This window comes from Callorhinus ursinus, unplaced genomic scaffold (assembly GCF_003265705.2).
Source record: "Callorhinus ursinus isolate GAN/ISIS: 27379988/994484 unplaced genomic scaffold, GSC_fseal_2.0 scaffold19, whole genome shotgun sequence".
NCBI classification, from domain to species: Eukaryota; Metazoa; Chordata; class Mammalia; order Carnivora; family Otariidae; genus Callorhinus; species Callorhinus ursinus.
This window is the reverse complement of record NW_027397081.1, coordinates 19677268-19698239: the sequence shown is the minus strand read 5'-3', so window position 1 is coordinate 19698239 and position 20972 is coordinate 19677268. Positions and strand designations below refer to the sequence as shown.

General features: G+C 38.4%; 2 protein-coding genes across 2 annotated transcripts; one reads left to right on the top strand and one right to left on the bottom strand.

The window, feature by feature from the left end:
- Positions 1-7801: 7801 nt before the first annotated feature.
- Positions 7802-8749, bottom strand: LOC112818016 (olfactory receptor 6M1-like). The gene has a single exon (XM_025865287.2). It carries the CDS (start codon positions 8747-8749, stop codon positions 7802-7804), a length of 948 nt encoding a protein of 315 aa, XP_025721072.2.
- An 11163-nt stretch (positions 8750-19912) lies between these two features.
- Positions 19913-20854, top strand: LOC112840243 (olfactory receptor 6M1). Its single transcript, XM_025893474.1, has one exon. It carries the CDS (start codon positions 19913-19915, stop codon positions 20852-20854), a length of 942 nt encoding a protein of 313 aa, XP_025749259.1.
- Positions 20855-20972: the final 118 nt, after the last annotated feature.

The window sequence follows — 20972 nt, the reverse complement described above, 5'->3', positions numbered from 1 at the left end:
GTGCTTTCGGGGCGCCTGGGTGTCTCAGTCGTTAAGCCTCTGGTCTTTTTTGTTTTCCTTTTCTAAGAAGTTTGCTACTCCAACGTCACAGATTTTTTTCCCTCTGTCTTTTCCTAGTAACTTTGTGGTTTTAGCTTAGTTTATGTATAGGGAGATGTAATTGTGATTTTTATATGAATGTTTGGTTGTTACAGCAACATTTCTTGGAAAGCTTGAATTCTTTGATTAGGCTTGACATCTTTGCAAGAATGGTTATCTTTCAACTTTCTATTTTACTCCATTGATTTTTGCCTCTCCTTATGCCAATACCATATACTCAGTATTTATAAGAAATCTGGAAATCTTGAAATCAATTGTAAATGCCCTCAACCTTGTTCTTTATTTTTGATAATTTTGTCAATTTTAGATGTTTAGTAATTCCATTATCTGGAATATCTTCTATAAAATAGGAATTATTTTCTTAACTCAAAATTTGTCACAAGTCCTCTCTATAGTATTCTACTCCTAGTTTGCTGGGAATTTTTAATGATTATTTTAATATATATAGCACTAATTTCCCTATTCATGTTTTCTATTTCTTTCTGTACACCTTTCTACGTTTTATATTCTCCTGGGAATTTGTGTATTTAATCTCAGGTTCTAGTATCTTTATTTAAAATTAATTTAGGTTTTAAAATTTATTCCATGGTTGTATCTGTAATTATTTTCTACTTCTTATTCTATATTTTATCTACTTTTCTCTCTCTTATTTATTTTCTCTCTCCCATTGATAAATCTTGGCAATGGTGTACCAACTGAAAAGTCTGGGAAAACTTTTCTCAAAACTGGGTTTTGGTTTGTGTTTTTTTGTTGTTGTTGTTTTGTTGTTGTTATTTATATTTAGTCCTGTTTCCTTTATATCTGGAATTGTCTTTATAATTTCTACCTTTCATTTTTGTTGTTGTTGCTTATTTGTTCTATCCTTCTTTGCCTATTCTGTTGAGTTGAATGCTCAGTTTCTTCATTTTCAAGTTTAAAAAAAAATTTGTTGATAAATGAATTTAAATGTGTAAATTATTCCATAGGCAGTAATGAGCTGCATATAGTTTCCTGTTACTCAATTTAAAATATTTCATAATTTCCTTTGAAATATCATTTTAAATAAAAAGATTGTTTAACATTGTTATTTACTTCAAACCTAGCAGATTTTGTTTAGTGATCTTTTGTTATTGATTTACAATCTTGTCCCTGCACGGTAAGAAAATACAGAGACAAGTTGCTGTACCTCGTATCACCTACTCAAGAAGAGGAGGCGTGCATCATGACGGTACATTGTGCACCGGGGTCCAACAATCTCAGACAACTTTCTCCAACAGGCTGTTTTCTCTGCACCGGTGCTAAGTGGCTGAGATCTTTCACTGAGACCCTGGCCTCCTGTTGCTCAGATTCATAATCCTCTCCTTTGCCTCATGCCATTTTAATCAGCATTGATGCTGTAAGGATTATAGATTCCTTCTTTTTGTAAATATCAAGTTTTAAGAACATATCAAAGCTTATATAAGTTGAGTGAATCCATTGTGGTCCTTTTATAGTTTGAGGATTTGGTAGAACATCGGGATCACCAAATCTGATAGTGACTCATTGAAATTTTAGTAGTTATTCTATCTTCACTCCCTTTCATGCCATTTTTAATTAACTAAGCACTCGGCAGACCTCTCTGGTGGTTGTCTAATTTCAGTCTCTCACTTGTGAGGCTCATTTCTTCCCAAAGTTGGAACTCTTCCAGTATGCTTATTGGAAATAAAGTCCCATGTTACTTTCTGAATTGTAAAATAAGTATCAACACTCAATAACTTTTCCACCTATTTTTTGCAATACAAGAGAGGGAATGTGACCATTCAAAAAATATTCCATTCAGTTTTTCTCAGAACACCTTTCTCGGGTTTGGTTTTCAAAAACTTAAGTTCAAGATAAAAAAAAAAGCCCCTAGAACATTTAATTACATGAATAATACAAGAAAAATGACTGTGTTCTTATTTTTTTTAGATTTATTTATATACTTGAGAGAGAGATAGAGAGAGAAAGAGGAGGGAGGGGCAGAGGGAGAGAGAGTCTCAAGCAGACTCCCTGTTGAGCACAGAGCTCAATGCAGAGCTAGATCCCAAGACCCTGAGATCATGACCTGAGCTGAAATCAAGAGTTGGATGCTTAACCAACTGAGCAACCCAGGTGTCCCAACAACTTTGTGCTTAAGATGCAGAAATTTCCAAAGACTTGTATTTATTTTTATGGAGGGATCCCAATTTAACAAAGTATTCTTTATGAATCTATTTTTTAAATGAATTCAGAATTTTTTTCTTGAATTGCAAAATAAGAGGAAAAGTTATTAAATATATTTTGTGCTTCAGGGAGCTCCTGAATTTCACTATCCTTCTAATATATATTTTATTATGTGTGAAAATTATGTTTATTAATATTTTCCTATATTAAACATTAATATTTGCTTCCAAAATTTCAAAAGCTCTGAAATTGTGGGGGAAAAAAGTATCTGTAGTAGTCTGTGTTCTCCAGAGAAATGAAACATATATATATATGAGCATATATGTGTAGATATTATGAGGAATTGGCACTTGTAATTATGAAAAGTCCCGTGATCGCTGGTGGCATCATTCTAGTCTGAGAACATGGGGATCCAGTGGTGTAAATACCAGTTCAAAGCAGAAGGTGGATGTCCCAGCTCAAACAGGCAGGCAGAAGGGTGACAAATCGTCCCTTCCTCTGCTTTATGTTCTATGCAAGCCCTCAATGGATTGGACAATACCCAGTCACACTGAGGAAGGCCATCCACTTTACTGATCCACAGACACAACTGTTAGTCTCATCTGGAAACCCTCTCTCAGACATACCTAGCAATAACGTGTAATCTGGGCACCCCTGTGGCCCAGCCAAGTTGACATATAAAGTTAACTAAGATAATAGTTCTAATCTTACTCTTCAACACACAATTGTTTCAACATGCTGGATAGTGTGTTTTCTTCCAGTTTGTATACTTTTTGTTTATTCATTTATTCATTTGAGAGAGAGAGAAAGAAAGAACGAGCAGGGGGGGAGGGGCAGAGGGAGAGAGACAAGCAGATTCTCTGCTGAGCTGGAGCCTGTCATGGGGCTGGATCCCAGGACCCAGAGATAATCACCTGAGCTGAAGGCAGATGCTTAACCCACTGAGCCACCCAGGTGCCCTTGCCAGTTTTGAAATGACTTTTCATATATAAGTGATCCATGCTTAAACTTTTAAGAAGTGCTTGAAAGTACTGTTTCTAGAGATTAAAATGTATATTTCAATATTAAAGATTTTTCATCATTTCATTTCCACCTCTTAATTCATTGTTCTGACCCATAGCCGAATAACCTCTTTCTTGGGTTTAATGGGATGAATTTACTAATGAGATGAAACTAATTTCCAGGACTTATGCAGAGTATAGCCTTGCCTAATCCAGTCACATCCCCTGCTGCCTACATGGGATGACGCGTGTTGCCTAAACAAGTAAAATGACACACTGCATTTTTTATATACTCTCCTAAAGTTAGGTGATGACCCATCAAGAGGACATATGTATGCATTTGTGCACATAAAGAGACTATATAATTCCTAATAGCAATAGAATAATGATTTTTATCTATTGGTCATACATAGTGTTCTCTTATTTAACATGTTATTTCAGGTTCCTCCCTCACAATAATTATATGGCCATATGATGGTGATTTCTTTTCAAGATCTCTACTCAGAATGGCTAAAAAACCTGAATGAGGGTAAGATTCAAAAACTGTTAATTGCTATAAATTTTAAAACCAGAAAGAGCTTATACATTATGATTTTTGACATTATCATATTTTATAAGGGGGAGCTTATATAGTGCCAAATGCCGAAAATAAGAAAGCATGTTAATGAGTGAATCTCTAGTTAACTTTAAATAACATCCATGGGGTAAGCCAGCAATTCTAGACGATAAAGAACTATTTATTTATTTATTTATTTATTTATTTATTTATTTTTAATATTTTATTTATTTAGTTGAGAGAGTGAGAGAGAGAGCACACAAGCAGGGGCAGAGGGAGAGGGAGAAGCATATTCTTCTGCTGAGCAGGGAGCCCAATGCAGGGCTGGATCCCAGGACCCTGGGATCATGACCTGAGCTGAGGGCAGACGATTAGCCAATTAGGCTACCCAGGTACCCCAAAGAAATTTTTTTAATAAAGAGTTTTTAAGGATCTCAGACAAAATACACACCTCTGAAATGTACCACACATGCACACACACACGACTACTTTTTAGTACATTTCAAGAATCAAGGATATAATCATATGTGGTTGTACCACCTTGTTATTAATTTGTCAAGTTAACATTTCTTAAGTGGAGCAGAGGATACCAGACGGTGGGCTGCAGTTCAACAGACCATAGGAGGAATTGCAATAAAGAGGCTTATTACTCACAGGTCCTGGATGAAGTACCTGACAGGCCTCAGGGGCCAACTGTGAGGTGAAGGAAGGGTACAGAGAGAGAAGCAGGCCCTGGGGCACATGCCTTCATTAGAATCTATGGGTGGAGGGCTTTGGGGTTCCCGGGCCACCAAGGCCAGTTTAGTCAATTGCAACCAAAAGAGCGAGTTTTGGTAAGTTACAATGAGGCACCCATAAAGGGAAGTTACTGGCAGTGGGGCACGCATAAAGGGAAGTTACTGGCAGGCAGGAAAGATGGTTGAGCACAAGGGCTGTTGGAGAGGTCATGTCAGAAAGTTACATGTGTTTGTGACTCTGCAGGCTGCTATCTGGGACATGTGTTTGCATGAGGGACTAATAATGGTTTAAAGTCACAGCAGGCTGCTTGGCCAATTAGGGGCCAAGGCAGCAATACCACGGAGTAGCTTAGCTAAACTCTTGACCACTGATAATAAATAATTTGGTATATTTCACTGCAGCCTTTGAGAATCTTCTGATTAGTTGAGACATATGTTCGTAGTTGTTGTTACTGAACACTATTACAACTGAGTCAGGAGGAAGGAATATGTGAGAATTAGCAGGCAAGGGGAAGTCGATCACTGAATTCATTACATACAACAGTGGTTCTCTGGCTGGGATGCCCTTTGTCCATAGTTGGAGGAATAGAGTTTATCTAGCAAGTGGATCTTGCTTGAAATTTCTACAGATAATTTTAATCTGTTCCCACTTTTATCCCCCATATTGAAAAAGAGTAGTTTAAAATACCTAGTCATAGTTGAGTATGGGAAAAGTAAGAGACTTTTCAGGTGTCCCCAAATTTGGGACAAGTAACTAACTAGAATCAATGTAGAAACTGATATTATTATCCTGTATTATAACAATGTTGATCATAAGAATAATAATCAACATCAAAGTAAAGCAGTATATTTATGTTATTTTTCAGAGTTTATGAAGTCTTTTTATACTTTCAGTTTCAAGCCTGGCCCAACCTGGGGCCAGTATAGTTGGGTACCCAAATTATGCTTAAATTCTCTTATTTGTTCAGGATATTCTTTTCTGTATTAATGATACCAGATTGGAGCTTTTGAGTAATATGGGAATTCATGAAGAACAGGAAAACAGCACAAAGGGACAATATTCATCATTACCTAAAAATGACTTAAATAAAAACAAACATAGCTAATTTAAAATATGCGTTTGTCAGATATTTTGCTGCTTTTCACTAGTCTTTTCATGTTCTGGGATTTGTAAATTCTTCTGATTGTAAGTGATGACCACTAGAGAGAGTTCAGGATTGGGTACCGGCTTTAAAAAATCCTGTTGTGCTCTGTTCTTTATTTTTTCTCTCTTGGAGCATTACCACCAGCAGCGTAACGCTGGCCAGCGGAGTAATGGCACCTAAAGATATTCATGTCCTAATCCCCAAAATCTGTGAGTGTGTTACTTTACTTGGCAGAAGGGACTTTGCAAACGTAATTCAGGAAAAAGACCTTGAGTCTATGATATTATCCTGGATATTAGGGTGGACCCACTGCAATCAAATGAGTCCTTCAACATGGAGAACTTTGTCAGCCAAGTCAGAGAGGAGATGGAAGGAGGAGAGATTTGAAACTTGTGAGATACTTGCCCCACTACTGTTGGCTTTGAAGGTGGAGGAAGGGGAGCCATGAGCCAAGAACCGAAGCACCTTCTAGAAACGGAAATGGCCCTTGGTTGATAGCCAGCAAGAAAACAGGACCTTGGTCCCACATCTTCAAGGAAGGGAATTCTGTCAACAACTCAGAGGAGTAGGAAATGGATTTCCCAGTAGGAAATGGAAAATCCATTTTCTCCTAGGGCCCCTAGAAAGGAATGCAGCCTGCTGAATTTGGCCTGGAGAGACCTGTGTTGGATGTGTGACCTACAGAATGGTCAGATGACAAATTTGAATAGTTTTAAGCTGCTAAATTTGTTATGCAAGCCACAGGAAACCAATATTGTAACTTTCCAAATCTTATCGTATTAGTGTCTGATAATGAGTGCAGAGCAGTTCATTATATGACTACTTCATTCCTGGCGATACTGTTCTACCTTCGCTGGATCTTTAAACATTTGTTCGCTACAATATTTTATGATGGACTATGTTATTTTACAATATTCTGAGTCCATTCTTAAGGTAGCACTTTCTCTATCTGATTTTCCATGAGAGATTCCATGCCAGTTTAGGGTCTCAGTCATTGTTCATGTAGCTAGAAGGTTAATGACCACACTGGTCACAACGTTTTTGATCTTAAGGATGCCTATTGTCGTGTTCCTATTTTTACACTGTCTTTAAGATTACTTGTCCCATAGCATGGGTTCAGTGGGGGTAAGGACAGAGGGCAAATTAGCCCCTTGCCAATCTTCCTCTAACAAAGAAATGAATCGGGAGAGGATATCTCACTCCAATTGGACCAATCAGATCCTCCTTCCAGGAATTAGGATTTTGAACTCAGGTGATTTAAAATTATATTCTTATAAATTCCATGTACATCAACATTTAAGTTCATATTTAAGTAAACTGTACAAACCCTGGGATATGTTACTGCTCTTCCTTGTTTTTGTTGTTAATTATTATTACTATTATTTGCTAGGGTATTCAGCTGTCAGGGATGAAACCAATCATCTTGCATCTTCTTAATACCTAGAAAAAGCATGAACTTACAATTATACGTGGTTGTATTTCTTAGACCATAAGGTTAAGACTATAAGAAGAAAAAGAAAAAGGAAAAAAAGTGTAAATTGTAAAATATTTCCTACTTTTAACAATGAGAAAATGAAAGTTCAGATAGTGTAAGTGTCGTGTGATAAAAAAGAAATACAGCCATGCTTAAAATTCAGGTTTTCTGGCTTCAGTTAAGTATTTTACATTAATACCTGATATTCTGTATGTGAGACAGTGCAACAATAGGGTTTAAAACATATTTTCTGGAGGGGAGGGGGGTGGGAGGATGAGTTACCCTGGTGGTGGGTATTAAAGAGGGCACGTTCTGCATGGAGCACTGGGTGTTACACACAAACAATGAATCGTGGAACACAATATCAACAACTAATGATGTAATGTATGGTGATTAACATAACAATAAAAATTTTAAAAAATAAACATGTTATTTTCTGTATGCTTGAATTGCCTACTCTGACCTTGACTGTAATACCTTGTATCTGAGGTGGCATGAAGCCTTTTTATATATTCCTACGAATTTCTGACATTATGGTCTTCAAGCATGCTATTCTCCACATGGAGTCCAAGGGTTGAACACAGTCATGATTAGCACACAAACTTTCAAGTTCTCCTGTGCAAAAAGGTTCAAGTTCTCTTGTGCCATAAGGACATAATTTTGTGGATTGCTTCTGTCAAAACTTCTTTTACCTTTTCATTCCTTAGGCTATAAATGAAGGGGTTCAGAAGAGGGGTCACCATTATGGTCATGACAGCTGTCACTTTATCAAACTCCAGTGAGTGGCTCTGGCTGGGCCTCACGTACATGAAGATGTTGCTCCCGTAGGCAATGGACACAACCGTGATGTGAGAAGCGCAGGTGGAAAAGGCCTTCTGACGGCCTTGGGCTGAGGGGATGTGCAGGATGGTAGAGATGATGTAGGTATAGGACACAGTGGTGAATACCAGTGAGGTCAGAAGGACAAGGGAGGATAAGAGGAAGCTTATCATCTCAATGAAATGAGTGTCTATGCAGGCCGCCTGCAACAAAGGGGCAATGTCACAGAAGAAATGGCTAATTTCTCTATAACAGTAGGGCAGTCTGGACACCACAATAATTGGACACAGCACTGAAAAGAAGGCCCCTACCCAGCAGCCCAGAACTAGCAGGAGACAGACCCTGCCGTTCATGATGATGGTGTAGCGCAGGGGGTTACAGATGGCCACGTAGCGGTCAAAGGACATCACCGCCAGGAGGATAAACTCCACTGTCCCCAAGAAAAAAAAGAAGTAGATTTGGGTGATGCAACCAGCAAAAGATATGGTCTTCTTGTCCTCTAGGAGACAAGCTAACAGCTTTGGGGTAACTGAAGTAGTGTATGAAATGTCCAAAAATGACAAATTACTGAGGAAGAAGTACATTGGGGTTTGGAGGCGATTATCAGCCCAGATTAAGGCAATGATGGCAGTATTTCCTGTTAGAGTTAGCATATAAGTAAACAGGAGGACCACAAAGAGGGAGATCTGAAGCTTCTGGATAATAGGGAAGGCAGTCAGGGTAAATTCAGTCACTGTGGTCTGATTTTGCATATCCATCTCATGCAAAACGTAGTGGGCAGCACATCTCTGAAAAAAAAATTATAGAGATGAAAATCAGCTAAAATACGTTTCCAACTCTCAATGTCAGTGCTAAAGATGAAGTAGTAAAAGCTTCGGATGTAGAGTCAAGAGTGATTTTATTCACTCTAATAAATGTAGGACCCTGGGTAAATTACCTGACTTCTTCTAACCTCGGGATTCTCGTATTTAAAATTTTTGGTTGAATGAAATTACCCCTGTGGTCCCATTAAGCTCTAGTCCTTACGATGGTTTTCCTTTTTGAACCAGTGCTCCTTCCCTTCTGTCTTGCATTCTTCCTGATCTCCTGTTTTCCCAGCTAAGTTCTGTGCCTGAGAAGAGACAATACTTAACTGAGAATCCAGCCAGCCAAATTGCAAAAGGAGAAGGGGAATGTTAATAAAAGTTGAGTTCTTTTTTGCCAAATTATTTCAACCCTTCAGGTATCATTCCTATGAAAGAGCAGAAACCCTGAGACTAGCCAAGAGAGTCCAACGAAAGGGAATCTGACCTGCATTTGTCTCTCCTCACTGCTGTTTTTGGGATTTCATGAATGTCAGTGTGATATCTGGTATAATAATAATTGATCTCTCATAAGGCTGCATAGTTTGTTCTTACTTCTTATACTGATAAAGAGTTTTTGATGTCTACACCGTTATGGAGCAAGAAGGTACACGATGTATGCTTCATAATTTGCATAACCTCTTTTATACATTTGAAAAATGTCTTTTAGAAAAATGATCAGTGTGTTTCTTCTTTGTTCCTTCCAATGTCATGTGTAGGGCAAGATCCTAAAGAACAACAAAACTATTCCCTCCCATTTCCCAATTGGGCATTTTTATAGGTTCTCTTAAATAGATCCCTTATACCTTATAGTCTTTTTTTCTCTTATAACGTATATTCTTTTCAGCACTTTGAACATCAGGTTGTTAATAGTTGCGCAAGAAAGTGGATGCAGATGGATGGTGTTTGGAATGCTCCTCTTGGAATACTGCTCAACTTTGGTGACCATCTACTGCATGTTTGTATAATTCAGTTGAAGCCCTGTCCTTTGGTGTTTTATTTCATGACTAATCCTTTAGTTTTATGTTCAAATGACCGATTTGTGAACCTGAGCTAGGATACCTCCAGGTTTGGAGCCCATTGAGTTCCTCTTGAAAGGAGGTCATTTTCCTCATGCTCTCTGTAGGGAAAATAAGTCCTAGCGGCCTTTTTTGCCTTAAAGACTTCTTTTTTCTGAATGGATTTCCATCTGAAAAGTTTGCTGGCACTCTTTCTGGCCCTTGTAGGTGCTCCTTATTTGTATTTCCCATTCATTTATTCCAAAAATCAATTGCTTTTAAGTTATCAAAAGACCTCAGAGGCGCTGATCTATTGAAACAGGCGCCTTGCACCTGTCGGTTTTCTTCCACCATCCATACTGTGACACTCACCCCTCCTCCCACTGCTCCTGCACCCAGGGAATAAAGTTCCAGACTGATTACTACAGCACAAAAGGCATAACCACATCTGGGTGGACACGTGTTAATGTTGCTGAGGTCTAATATAAAAACAGACGAGAGCATGGTATGTGGACAAGTGGAAATGCTTTGAAATTACCTTTCATGTCCCCCTTCCCACCTTCCTCACTGACCACACTGGAGACTAGCAGGTGTTAAGGCAGACAAAGGTGGATTCTCATGCAGCTGCCTATCAGCTGTTCCACTGTTCCTTCCATTTATCTAGCCAACTCTTTCCCAACCTTCCTAAAGTCCTCCGTTTTGCTTCTTGGGTATTTAGTCTTTGATGACCCTGACAGGAGCTTGATTCCCCTCTGGTGTTGTAAAAGCTAGACAGGTTGAGATGTGCAAAAGCACGGTGCCATTTTGATACAAGATCCTGGGATGGTCGAACACAAATGGAGTTGCTGTTTGCCATGGTTGTCATGGGGTCATATATGAATGGGAACAAATGGCGTCGAGAGCTTTCTATTCTGCTGTATTTGGGTCAAATAAACTCTGAGAAGAGCTAAAGATGTATGTAGCTTTGCTCTCCTTGGGGAGTTTCTTAACTTCATGATAGTGGAGAACAAGCTGGCTTTCTGCTGGTCTTCTCTAGATGACCTCTGTGCCCTCCCGAGCCCATCCTGTCTAGAGGGAAAGGTTCTAGATTATGACATCTGTGTCGAAGAATTTAATTATCACCTTCATTTTGGGGGAAGATTGTTCTTCGTTACCATTTGTGGATCCTTGAAAAGTGGCATTAAATTGCCCGTTGGCACAATTCAAGATTCCAGATTTACTCAGAAAAATGTGGACTAATGGAGAAATCAGCAGATTTGGGATCAGAGAACCTGTTTTTTTTTTTTTTTCTTTCTTTCTTTTGGCCACTGTAGCTTTGGATCTTTCATGAGACTCCTAAACATCGTGTCTTAAGTCTTTTCTAAAATGAGGATAATGACAGTGACAGACTGAGGTCCTCAGCTAGGGCCTATGAATACAGTGATGTACGTATATTTGGTGTTCAGTGCATGTTTGTTAAGAACGTGGGGATGGGGAAGGAGGAACAGAAAAGGACTGAGATGTGGTGGGGTGGGGATTGGGGATAATTTGGGATCTTTGCTGCTGTAGGTAAAATGTGACAAAGTTTAATTGCAAGCCGAGTACGTTAAAGACTTCCATTTGCATACTTACAATAAAAATATCATACTTTAAAGCTGCTTGGGGGAGAGCAGTAATTACACTTTAATTCATAAAATACACATGTAAACAAATTTAGTGAGACTCCGACTGCTTCACATATAAATATGGATAGTTGCATAATAAAGTATACTTACATCATACTGATTGTAGCACCCTTGGTATTTTCTCTATTCGAGTATGTTAGGAAACTCAAACTAGGGTTGTTGTTTTTTTTCCTACTGCATTCCCTCCATTATTCTGTCAATTCTGTGATGGCTTCAGTGTTGAATTCTGTGTAAATCTCAGTCATAGTCTGAGACTTTTCCCCGTGTGGTAGCTAATCCCCCTTCCAAACCACACCAAATGGTTATTCAGTGTTTGCTTAAATAGTCCATCCTTCTTCCTCTGAATAAAAAATTGTTCTTTTTCATAACCTCTGTGGCTTTTTCTCAGTTCTTTTTCATATTTTCACAGAAAAAATGAGGCCTCGACTTACACCTGGAATAAGTCCAAGTGTTCCATTATCTCTTCATCTTTCATGTGACACATCCAGTGTATCTCAACCTGAGAATACTCCTCTGAGTTTCAAGTCCTGTGTATTCTGGAGCACATTTTTGTCAGGAAGGGCAGGGTGGCGAGGTTTGGTGGTGAATGGAGAAGTCACACACAGCTGGATCTAGGCAGGTCCTCTGACTTCTATTCTGGATCTCTGGCAAAAGTGGCAAATGCTTCCCCAAATCTCAGCTGGGCTTTTTCTCTTTTAGCTTCGGGAATGTAACTTCTATTCAGTGGATTTCGATTTCTTCTGTGGATCCATCAGATTGTCAGAAGAATTCCTATTTGCATTCACTGAAACATCTCTCTAAACTGTCACCATTCCTGCTCATTCATCACGTATCCTGTGACTTGATTTTACATATCACCACCTTTATTTACTCTCTCCAGAAAATAACATTACCCTGCCTCTACCTAGGTAGAGTAGTAGAGTAAGCACTCCACTAAAATGCTTACAATGGGATGAACTCCGATATTTAATGAGATTTTGTGTTCACCTTCAGAGATTTGGTTTACAATGGCACCTGGGACTATGGCATAAAAGAAGGGTAATGATTATTATTGCCATCACAGAACATCACAGAACTAATCACAGTTATAAAGTTAGGGTCTCCTGGGACACTCTCTTGGTTGTTTATTTTATTTATTTAAAGAGAAACTTGGAGAGCTGCTTTAAAACCTCAGGGAACTAGAAACTTGGAGAACTTAAAACACTTTTTTTTTCTGAAATGATCCTCATATATTGAAATAAGCTTTAAGCTGCTTTCCAAAAAAGAGATTCTTTACATAGATTTGTATGTCTACGTACATAATTTAAATCCATTTTATTGATGTACGATGTACACATCTTGAAAAATTTAAGGGTACAGTTGGTTGAGTTTTGACACTGGTGTCCCTTCATGTAGCTGCCAGCACCACTATGATGGCTTACAGTATTTCCATTATCTTAGAAACTGTTGTGCCCTTTTGCAGGAAATGCTCTCCCCTCCTACCCTCAGCTCCTGAGAACCACTGATGTATTTTCTGTCAGAGTAATTTGCATTTTCTAGAATGTTATATATAAATGCAGTCTAACTTCATGTAATCTTTTGTGTTTGTTTTCTTTCACTTAATCAGATACCTTGAGATTAATCCAAGTGTTTCAGGTGTCAGTCGTTTCTTCCTCTGTATTATGGAGGATTATCTATAAAATAGATTGTGCAGATAGATCACAGTTTGCTTATTCATCAGATGATGGGTACTTGAGTTATTTTCAGTACTGGCTAATGTGAATAAAGCCTCTATGAACAGGTGAGTTCATGTTTTTATGTGTATATTTGTTTTCACTTCTGTTAGATACATTCTGAGAAGTGGGATTACTATGTGTTATAGTAAGAATATGTTTAATTATAAGAAACTGGCAAGATGTTCTCCAAAGTCATTGTATCATAGACATTTGTACTGGTACTATATCAACTCTTAGAGTTCCACATCCTTACTAATGCTTGGTGTTATCAGTCTTCTAAATTTTAGACAGTCTAGTGCTGGAATAATCTGATGCATTATATATATTTTTTTATTTTTTAAGCTTACTTGATGTATAATTGACAAATAAAATTGCACATGTTTAAAGTGTATATCATGAAGAGTTGACATAAATATATATCTTGGGAAATGATCATCACAATCAATTAATTGACACATCCTTCACCTCACATAGTTACTTTTTTTGGTGAGCATGTTTTAACTGTCTACTATTTAGCGAATTTCAAGCACCCAATATAGAATTATTAACTGTGGTCACCACACTGTACATTAGATAGCAGAGTTTATTCATCTTATAACTGAAGGCTTTATGCCTTTGGCTAGCATCTCCCCATTTTCTTCTATTTTGCCTGTTGAGTCATAAGGTAACTTGTCTGACATGTTTATAGCAGCATTATCGACAATGGTCAAATTATGAAATAGCCCAAGCTTCCATTGACTGATGAATGGATAAAGAAGATGTGACATATAGAAATAAGTCAATCAGAGAAAGACATGTATCATATGACCTCACTGATATGAGGAATTCTTAATCTCAGGAAACAAACTGAGGGTTGCTGGAGTGGTGGGGGGTGGGAGGGATGGGGTGGCTGGGTGATGGACATTGGGGAGGGTATGTGCTGTGGTGAGCGCTGTGAATTGTGCAAGACTGTTGAATCACAGATCTGTACCTCTGAAACAAATAATGCAATATATGTTAAGAAAAAAAAAAAGAAGATAGCAGGAGGGGAAGAATGAAGGGGGGTAAATCGGAGGGGGAGATGAACCATGAGAGAGGATGGACTTGAAAAACAAACTGAGGGTTCTAGAGGGGAGGGGGGTGGGGGGATGGGTTAGCCTGGTGATGGATATTAAAGAGGGCACGTTCTGCGTAGAGCACTGGGTGTTATGCACAAACAATGAATCATGGAACACTACATCACAAACTAATGATGTAATGTATGATGATTAACATAACAATAAAAAATTTAAAGAGAAAAAAAAGAAGATGTGACATATATATATAATGGAATATTATTCAGCCATAAAAAGAATGAAACCTTGGGGCCCCTGGGTGGCTCAGTCGTTAAGCGTCTGCCTTCAGCTCAGGTCACAATCCCAGGGTCCTGGGATCGAGCCCCGCATCGGGCTCCCTGCTCAGCGGGAAGCCTGCTTCTCCCTCTCCCACTCCCCCTGCTTGTGTTCCCTCTCTCGCTGTCTCTCTCTGTCAAATAAATAAATAAAATCTATAAAAAAAAAAGAATGAAATCTTGCCATTTTTCGCAACATGGATGGAGCTAGAGAGTATAATGCTAAGCAAAATCAATCAGTCAGAGAAAGACAAATACGATATTACTTCACCCCTGTGTGGAATTTAAGAAACAAAACAAATGAACATAGGGCATAGGGAAAGAGACGTAAATGAAGAAACAGACTCTTAACTGTAGAGAACAAACTGATGGTTCCCAGAGGGGAGGTGTGTGGGGGGAGGGGTGAAATAGGTGATGGGGACTCAGGAGTGCACTATTGATGAGCACCAGATGTTGTATGGAAGTGCTGAATCACTGTATTGTGCGCCTGAAACTATATTACATTGTATGTTAACTAACAGGAATTTAAATAAAACATTTTTTTAAAGATTTTATTTATTTATTTAAGAGAGAGAGAATGAGAGACAGAGAGCATGAGAGGGAAGAGGGTCAGAGGGAGAAGCCGACTCCCCGCTGAGCAGGGAGCCCGATGCTGGACTCGATCCCGGGACTCCAGGATCATGACCTGAGCTGAAGGCAGTCGCTTAACCAACTGAGCCACCCAGGCACCCTAAATAAAACATTTTTAAAAGATTTTAAAAAAACTTTTAAAAAACATGCTGTGCTGATAGAGACAGAGGGACTACATGGCATCTGAAACTCTAGAATATTTATTGTTGGAGAACATTTTCTACTGTATCAATGACTTAAAAAGGATGAAAAGTTTTTTAAGTATTATCTTTCTTTTAAATAGATAAAGCAAAATACCCAGAAAATCCCCAAGGAACCCCTAGCAGGTCAATTTGGCACTTTCTAAAACTTTGTAATTGTGATTAGGTAGTTCAAACCCAAAATTCTTTTGTAACAATATTATTAATTAACTTCCTTTGACCCATATCCCCAAGAGCTGTTTTCATCTAAATCTCTAGGGCATATAAGCCCATAAAAAACATAGTTCATCCACCTACGAAAAAAAGTTCATAGAGAAAAGGAAACTTTATAGAGAAAAAGAACGGGGTAACTTTTTAAAAAATATTCAAGTCACCTTTAATCTGGTGATTTAGAGTACTCAAAACCATTTAGTAAAATCTCCAGTGGAAAAATTAGTATTCTACCAAACATAAAGGTAGAACGAGATACCAAAAACTATTCTAAGTTCCCCTCACTGGGCTGTCACTTGGCAAGGAAGTTAAGTGATGGGCTGTTAAGAAGGATTCTGCATCAGCCACAACTGAGTTAGTTGTACGGGGTTCTATATCCAACACAGCCCAGTTACTAAATAATTCAAATGATTGAGAATTAACCAAAAACTCAAAACTAGCCTTCTTGCAAGGGGAAAAATACCTGTGAATTGAGAATCAATGATTTTCCAGGATAATTTTTTAAATAGAGTTAGGGACGATGTACTCTAATCCAGCTGATTTATTCCTGCAAGTTTTTCGAGCTTCTTAATACTTTACTACCACATTCTCTATCTGCAAAACCAGACTCTAGAGTCTTTTGTGTGGAACTCACTGGGAAGTTATGCAGCAAAGAGGATATCTAGATCATCGAGGTGTTTAAGGCCTGCCATGGTGAAAAAGGTCAGTATTTGGTTGGAAAGGTCAGAACATGAACGTGTATTTGGAATTTACAGAGTTTTGCGTTTAAGGTAAGAGCTTTTCATTCAGCCAGTGCTAAAGCAAGATAGAGATTTCCCACTCACTAAAGTCAGCCAAGCCGTGGCTGGATGGATAGGTAGTGAGGATGCTAATCACAAGGACACATATTGGCATCAGGTGGTTCAGTGATTTAGTCAATTTTATTTTATTTTTAAGAGCTATTTCTATGAGCTATGAGCTAGGCCTAGAAATAGAAGTGGCAAGAGAAAAATATCAAACTACAATATTTAGAGTAAATTCATGCACACATAATAATCACAGTTGGAGCCTCCTGCTATGTCTGCATGTACAAAACATGGGAGAATCTTACATCATTTATACAATCCGTGAAATGTAAGTGTATTTTTTCACCTATGTTTTATTTACTAATATAGTACTTCTGTTAAATGTATCTTCTCATATGTAGTCTCTCTGATCTGTCATATTCTTAGTGGAGTCAGATGCAAATCTGGGGGATTCAGATTAAGGATGCATTAAGAATATTCCTCAGTTCCAAATTAAACTTTCCATAATTTATTGTTATTTATTCAAGAAACAGTTCACTCTAATTATTCATCTCCTTTAAGTTTATCTCAATCCTTTCTGAATGAAGCCATTTTTTAAGCAAGAATCTGTTAGATAGGGGCGCCTGGGTGGCTCAGCCGTTAAGCATCTGCCTTCGGCTCAGGTCATGATCCCGGGGTCCTGGGATTGAGCCCTGCATCGGGCTCCCTGCTCGGCGGGAAGCCTGCTTCTCCCTCTCCCACTCCCCTTGCTGTGTTCCCTCTCTCGCTGTCTCTATCAAATAAATAAATAAAATCTTAAAAAAAAAAAAAGAATCTGTTAGATATTGCCACACATACGATTTAATTTAAACCTCACAGTAGCTCATCTTGAATGTTATATTTATCAAACACTTGAACCTGAAAGTGTGAACTATCATTTGCCTGTTGAACAACCTCCTGGAAATAATAATACAACACACACACACAAAACAGACACTTGGTGCCTCAGACAGAAAGTTCACGTGAGATTTCACATGCTATTATGTTGGTATAGGTATTCATGTTTAGCCACTTCTGTGCAGTAATTTATAGAATCATTTGAGAGCTTGTGTGAGTTTAAGCACATACACACATCCATAATATCATCACCACAATTAAGGTGACAGACACACCCAACACCTCCCAGAGTTTCCTTCACACAATCACGTCTAAGGGTCATATAGTGTCTGAGTGTATGGACGGCACCATAGATATTTAGCCAATTGTTTAGTGTTGGTAATATAGATGATCAACATTTCCTTCCTGTATAGATAATGACTGAGTAAATATTCTTGCACATAAATCACATAAAACTCATCAAATTATGCATATTAAATATGTGCAGTTCTTTGTTGTTGTTTTTTAAGATTTTTTTAAAACATTTTTTTAAAGATTTCATTTATTTATTTCAGAGAGAGAGCGTCCACGAGAAGGGGGAGGGTCAGAGGGAGAAGCAGACTCCCCACTGAGCAGGGAGCCCAATGCAGGACTCGATCCTGGGACTCCAGGATCATGACCTGAGCTGAAGGTAGTCGCTTAACCAACTGAGCCACCCAGGTGCCCCGTTTTTTAAGATTTTATTTTTAAGTAATCTCTGCGCACAACATGGGGCTTGAACTCACGACTCTGAGATCAAGAATTGCTTGCTCCACCAACTGAGCCAACCAGGTGCCCCATGTGCAGTTCTTTGTATATCAATTGTACCTCAAAGAAGCTAATTTTAAAAAAATGAGTGTGCAGAGTTCTAGTAATTGACAGGGCAATGATTATTATTAAAAAAAAAAGAAAAATAAGAAAAGCCAGTTACAAAATAGTATGTCAGCATCATTTATTTTAGATACATATGTAAGTAATTTAATTTTGAAATGGCCTGGAAACACAATCACCAAAATGTTGTCACTGTATCTCTAACAGGTTTGCTTACAGATTATAATTTTCTTTTTTGCATTTGCATATTCTAATCCTTTGCACTGAAAAATGTGATGCTTTTTTTTTGTAATGGGAAACACTTAAAAAATGAAATAGGAAGGCAAAATTTTTATCTTGGAAAAAGAGTAAGAGGGGAGGTGGGAAAAAGGAAAATGAGGGGAATAACCTCTAACTTATTTGTTAAGGAGGAGCTAAGTAAAATCTTGACAAAGAGAGCATGGAGGTTAAAGCATGGGTGCTTTTAACCTGAAATGGGGATATCTGTGCCAAAGAAATTTCTCAGAAACTGGGATAAAGAACAACTAGATGATCTTGATGTACTTTTATGATTTCAACTAATCAAGTAACTAAAGTGAGCTAAATTATCTCTATTTTTACCTCCTGTGTATAATCTGTACCTCTCTGATTTAATCACATTGTCTAGTGTCCCCTTAAATAATCAGCCAGAAATAAGTCAGACAGACAAAGACAAATACCATACAATTTCACTTACATGTGGAATCAAAAAAACAAATGAACAAAACAACAGACTTGTAAATACAGAGAAAAAGCTGGTGGTTGTCAGAAGGAAGGTGGAGGGGGAATGGGATTAAGAGAGCCAAAATTCTAGTCATAAAATAAATAACTCACAAGGATGAAAAGTATAGCACATGGAATATAATCAATAATATTGCAATAACATATGGTGACACATGGTAACTACACTTATTGTGGTGAAACCAAGTAATGCATAGAATTATTGAATGGATACATTTTCTACCTAAAATGTTGTATGTTAATTATACTTCAGTAAAAAATAATAATCAGCCAGATATATGATGTATAGCTTACGTACTTCACAGAGTTTGTAGAAGGTAGGTTGTGGACACAGGGCATACCTAAAGATAAGATACGCACTATGCCCTTTTGATGTGTCATCTAAAGTGATTAGCAGGAACCATGAACCACTGTTCCTTTCAGATACTTCTGGTCTGTTCCCATAGATCTACATATATAAGGAAAAGACTTTCAAAATTGAGACTCTGGAGATAACCATATATTGGAAAAAAGAAATCAACCTTTATCTCTTACTTGTGGCAGATCACCAATGTCAACTGCCCAAGTGAAAGAAAATTTGTTATAGAAAAGACTAGAAAGTATTTAAAAGAATTTCCCTCTCAGTGACTGTAAACTTCAAAAAAATAATTCTTGTTAAAGTGTGAGTCAGTACTTCATAGCACATTTTTATCCAGGAAAATGAAGCTGGGTGCACTGAAGAGAAGAGAAATTTCATTTAATGAAAATGAGTAGAATTTTATTACTGGAAGGAAGCTTAGAGGATTTTTTTAATCCACTCTTCTCCTTTCATTTTATGGAAAAAGTTGTGTCTAAATGGTATTTTGATTTTCCCAAGGATGCCCAGTAATGACTTTCCGATTGAGGGCTAATCCCCTGACCCATCTCCCAATGGAAGGCACGCTCCACAACACGTTTTCAACACATATTTATAAAATGACCTCCTAAGCTGATTTTCCTTTTCTTGTTTCTTAAGGGAGACCATGCCCACCATGTAGCCAAGGCCATGGGAAATTGGAGCACAGTGACTGAATTCACCCTGATCGCCTTCCCTGCTCTCCTAGAGCTTCGCATCTTCCTCTTTGTGGTTCTTTTGCTGACTTACACATTAACCACAACAGGAAACATTATCATCATCTTCCTAATATGGACCAATCATCATCTGCAAACCCCAATGTACATTTTCCTCAGTAATTTGTCCTGTCTAGATATTTTATACACCATGGTCATTACCCCAAAGTTGCTAGCCTGCCTCCTAGGAGAGAAGAAAACCATATCCTTTGCTGGCTGCATCACTCAAACATATTTCTACTTCTTTCTGGGGACAGTGGAATTTATCCTCCTGGCAGTGATGTCCTTTGACCGCTACGTGGCCATCTGTAATCCCTTGCGCTACACAACCATCATGAACAGCAAGACCTGCCTCTTGCTGGTCCTGGGCTGCTGGGTGGGAGCCTTCCTGTCCATGTTGGTACCAACCATTGTAGTGACAAGGCTACCTTACTGTAGAAAAGAAATTGATCATTTTTTCTGTGACATTGCCCCTCTCCTGCAGGCGGCTTGTGTAGATACGTACCTCATTGAGGAGACAAACTTTCTCCTATCTGCCCTTGTCATCCTGAGCTCCCTGGCATTCACTACTGGGTCCTACACCTACATCATCTCTACCATCCTGCACATCCCCTCAGCCCAAGGCCGTCAAAAAGCTTTTTCTACCTGTGCTTCTCACATCACGGTTGTGTCCATTGCCTACGGGAGCAACATCTTTGTGTACGTGAGACCCAACCAGAACTATTCCCTAGATTTTGACAAGGTAGCTGCTGTCCTCATTACAGTGGTGACCCCTCTTCTGAACCCTTTTATTTATAGCTTGAGAAATGAAAAGGTGAAAGAAATGTTGAGAGAGACAGTGAACAGACTCATGTCCTCGATACTTAGGAAAACTTGACATGAGTGTTTAGTACATCACACAACATTTCTTATCTTCAACACATTCATCCTGCATCAGTATAGTACCAGGTGGACATTCCAGAAACCTGGACTGTGTCAATAGGATGAGCTATGAC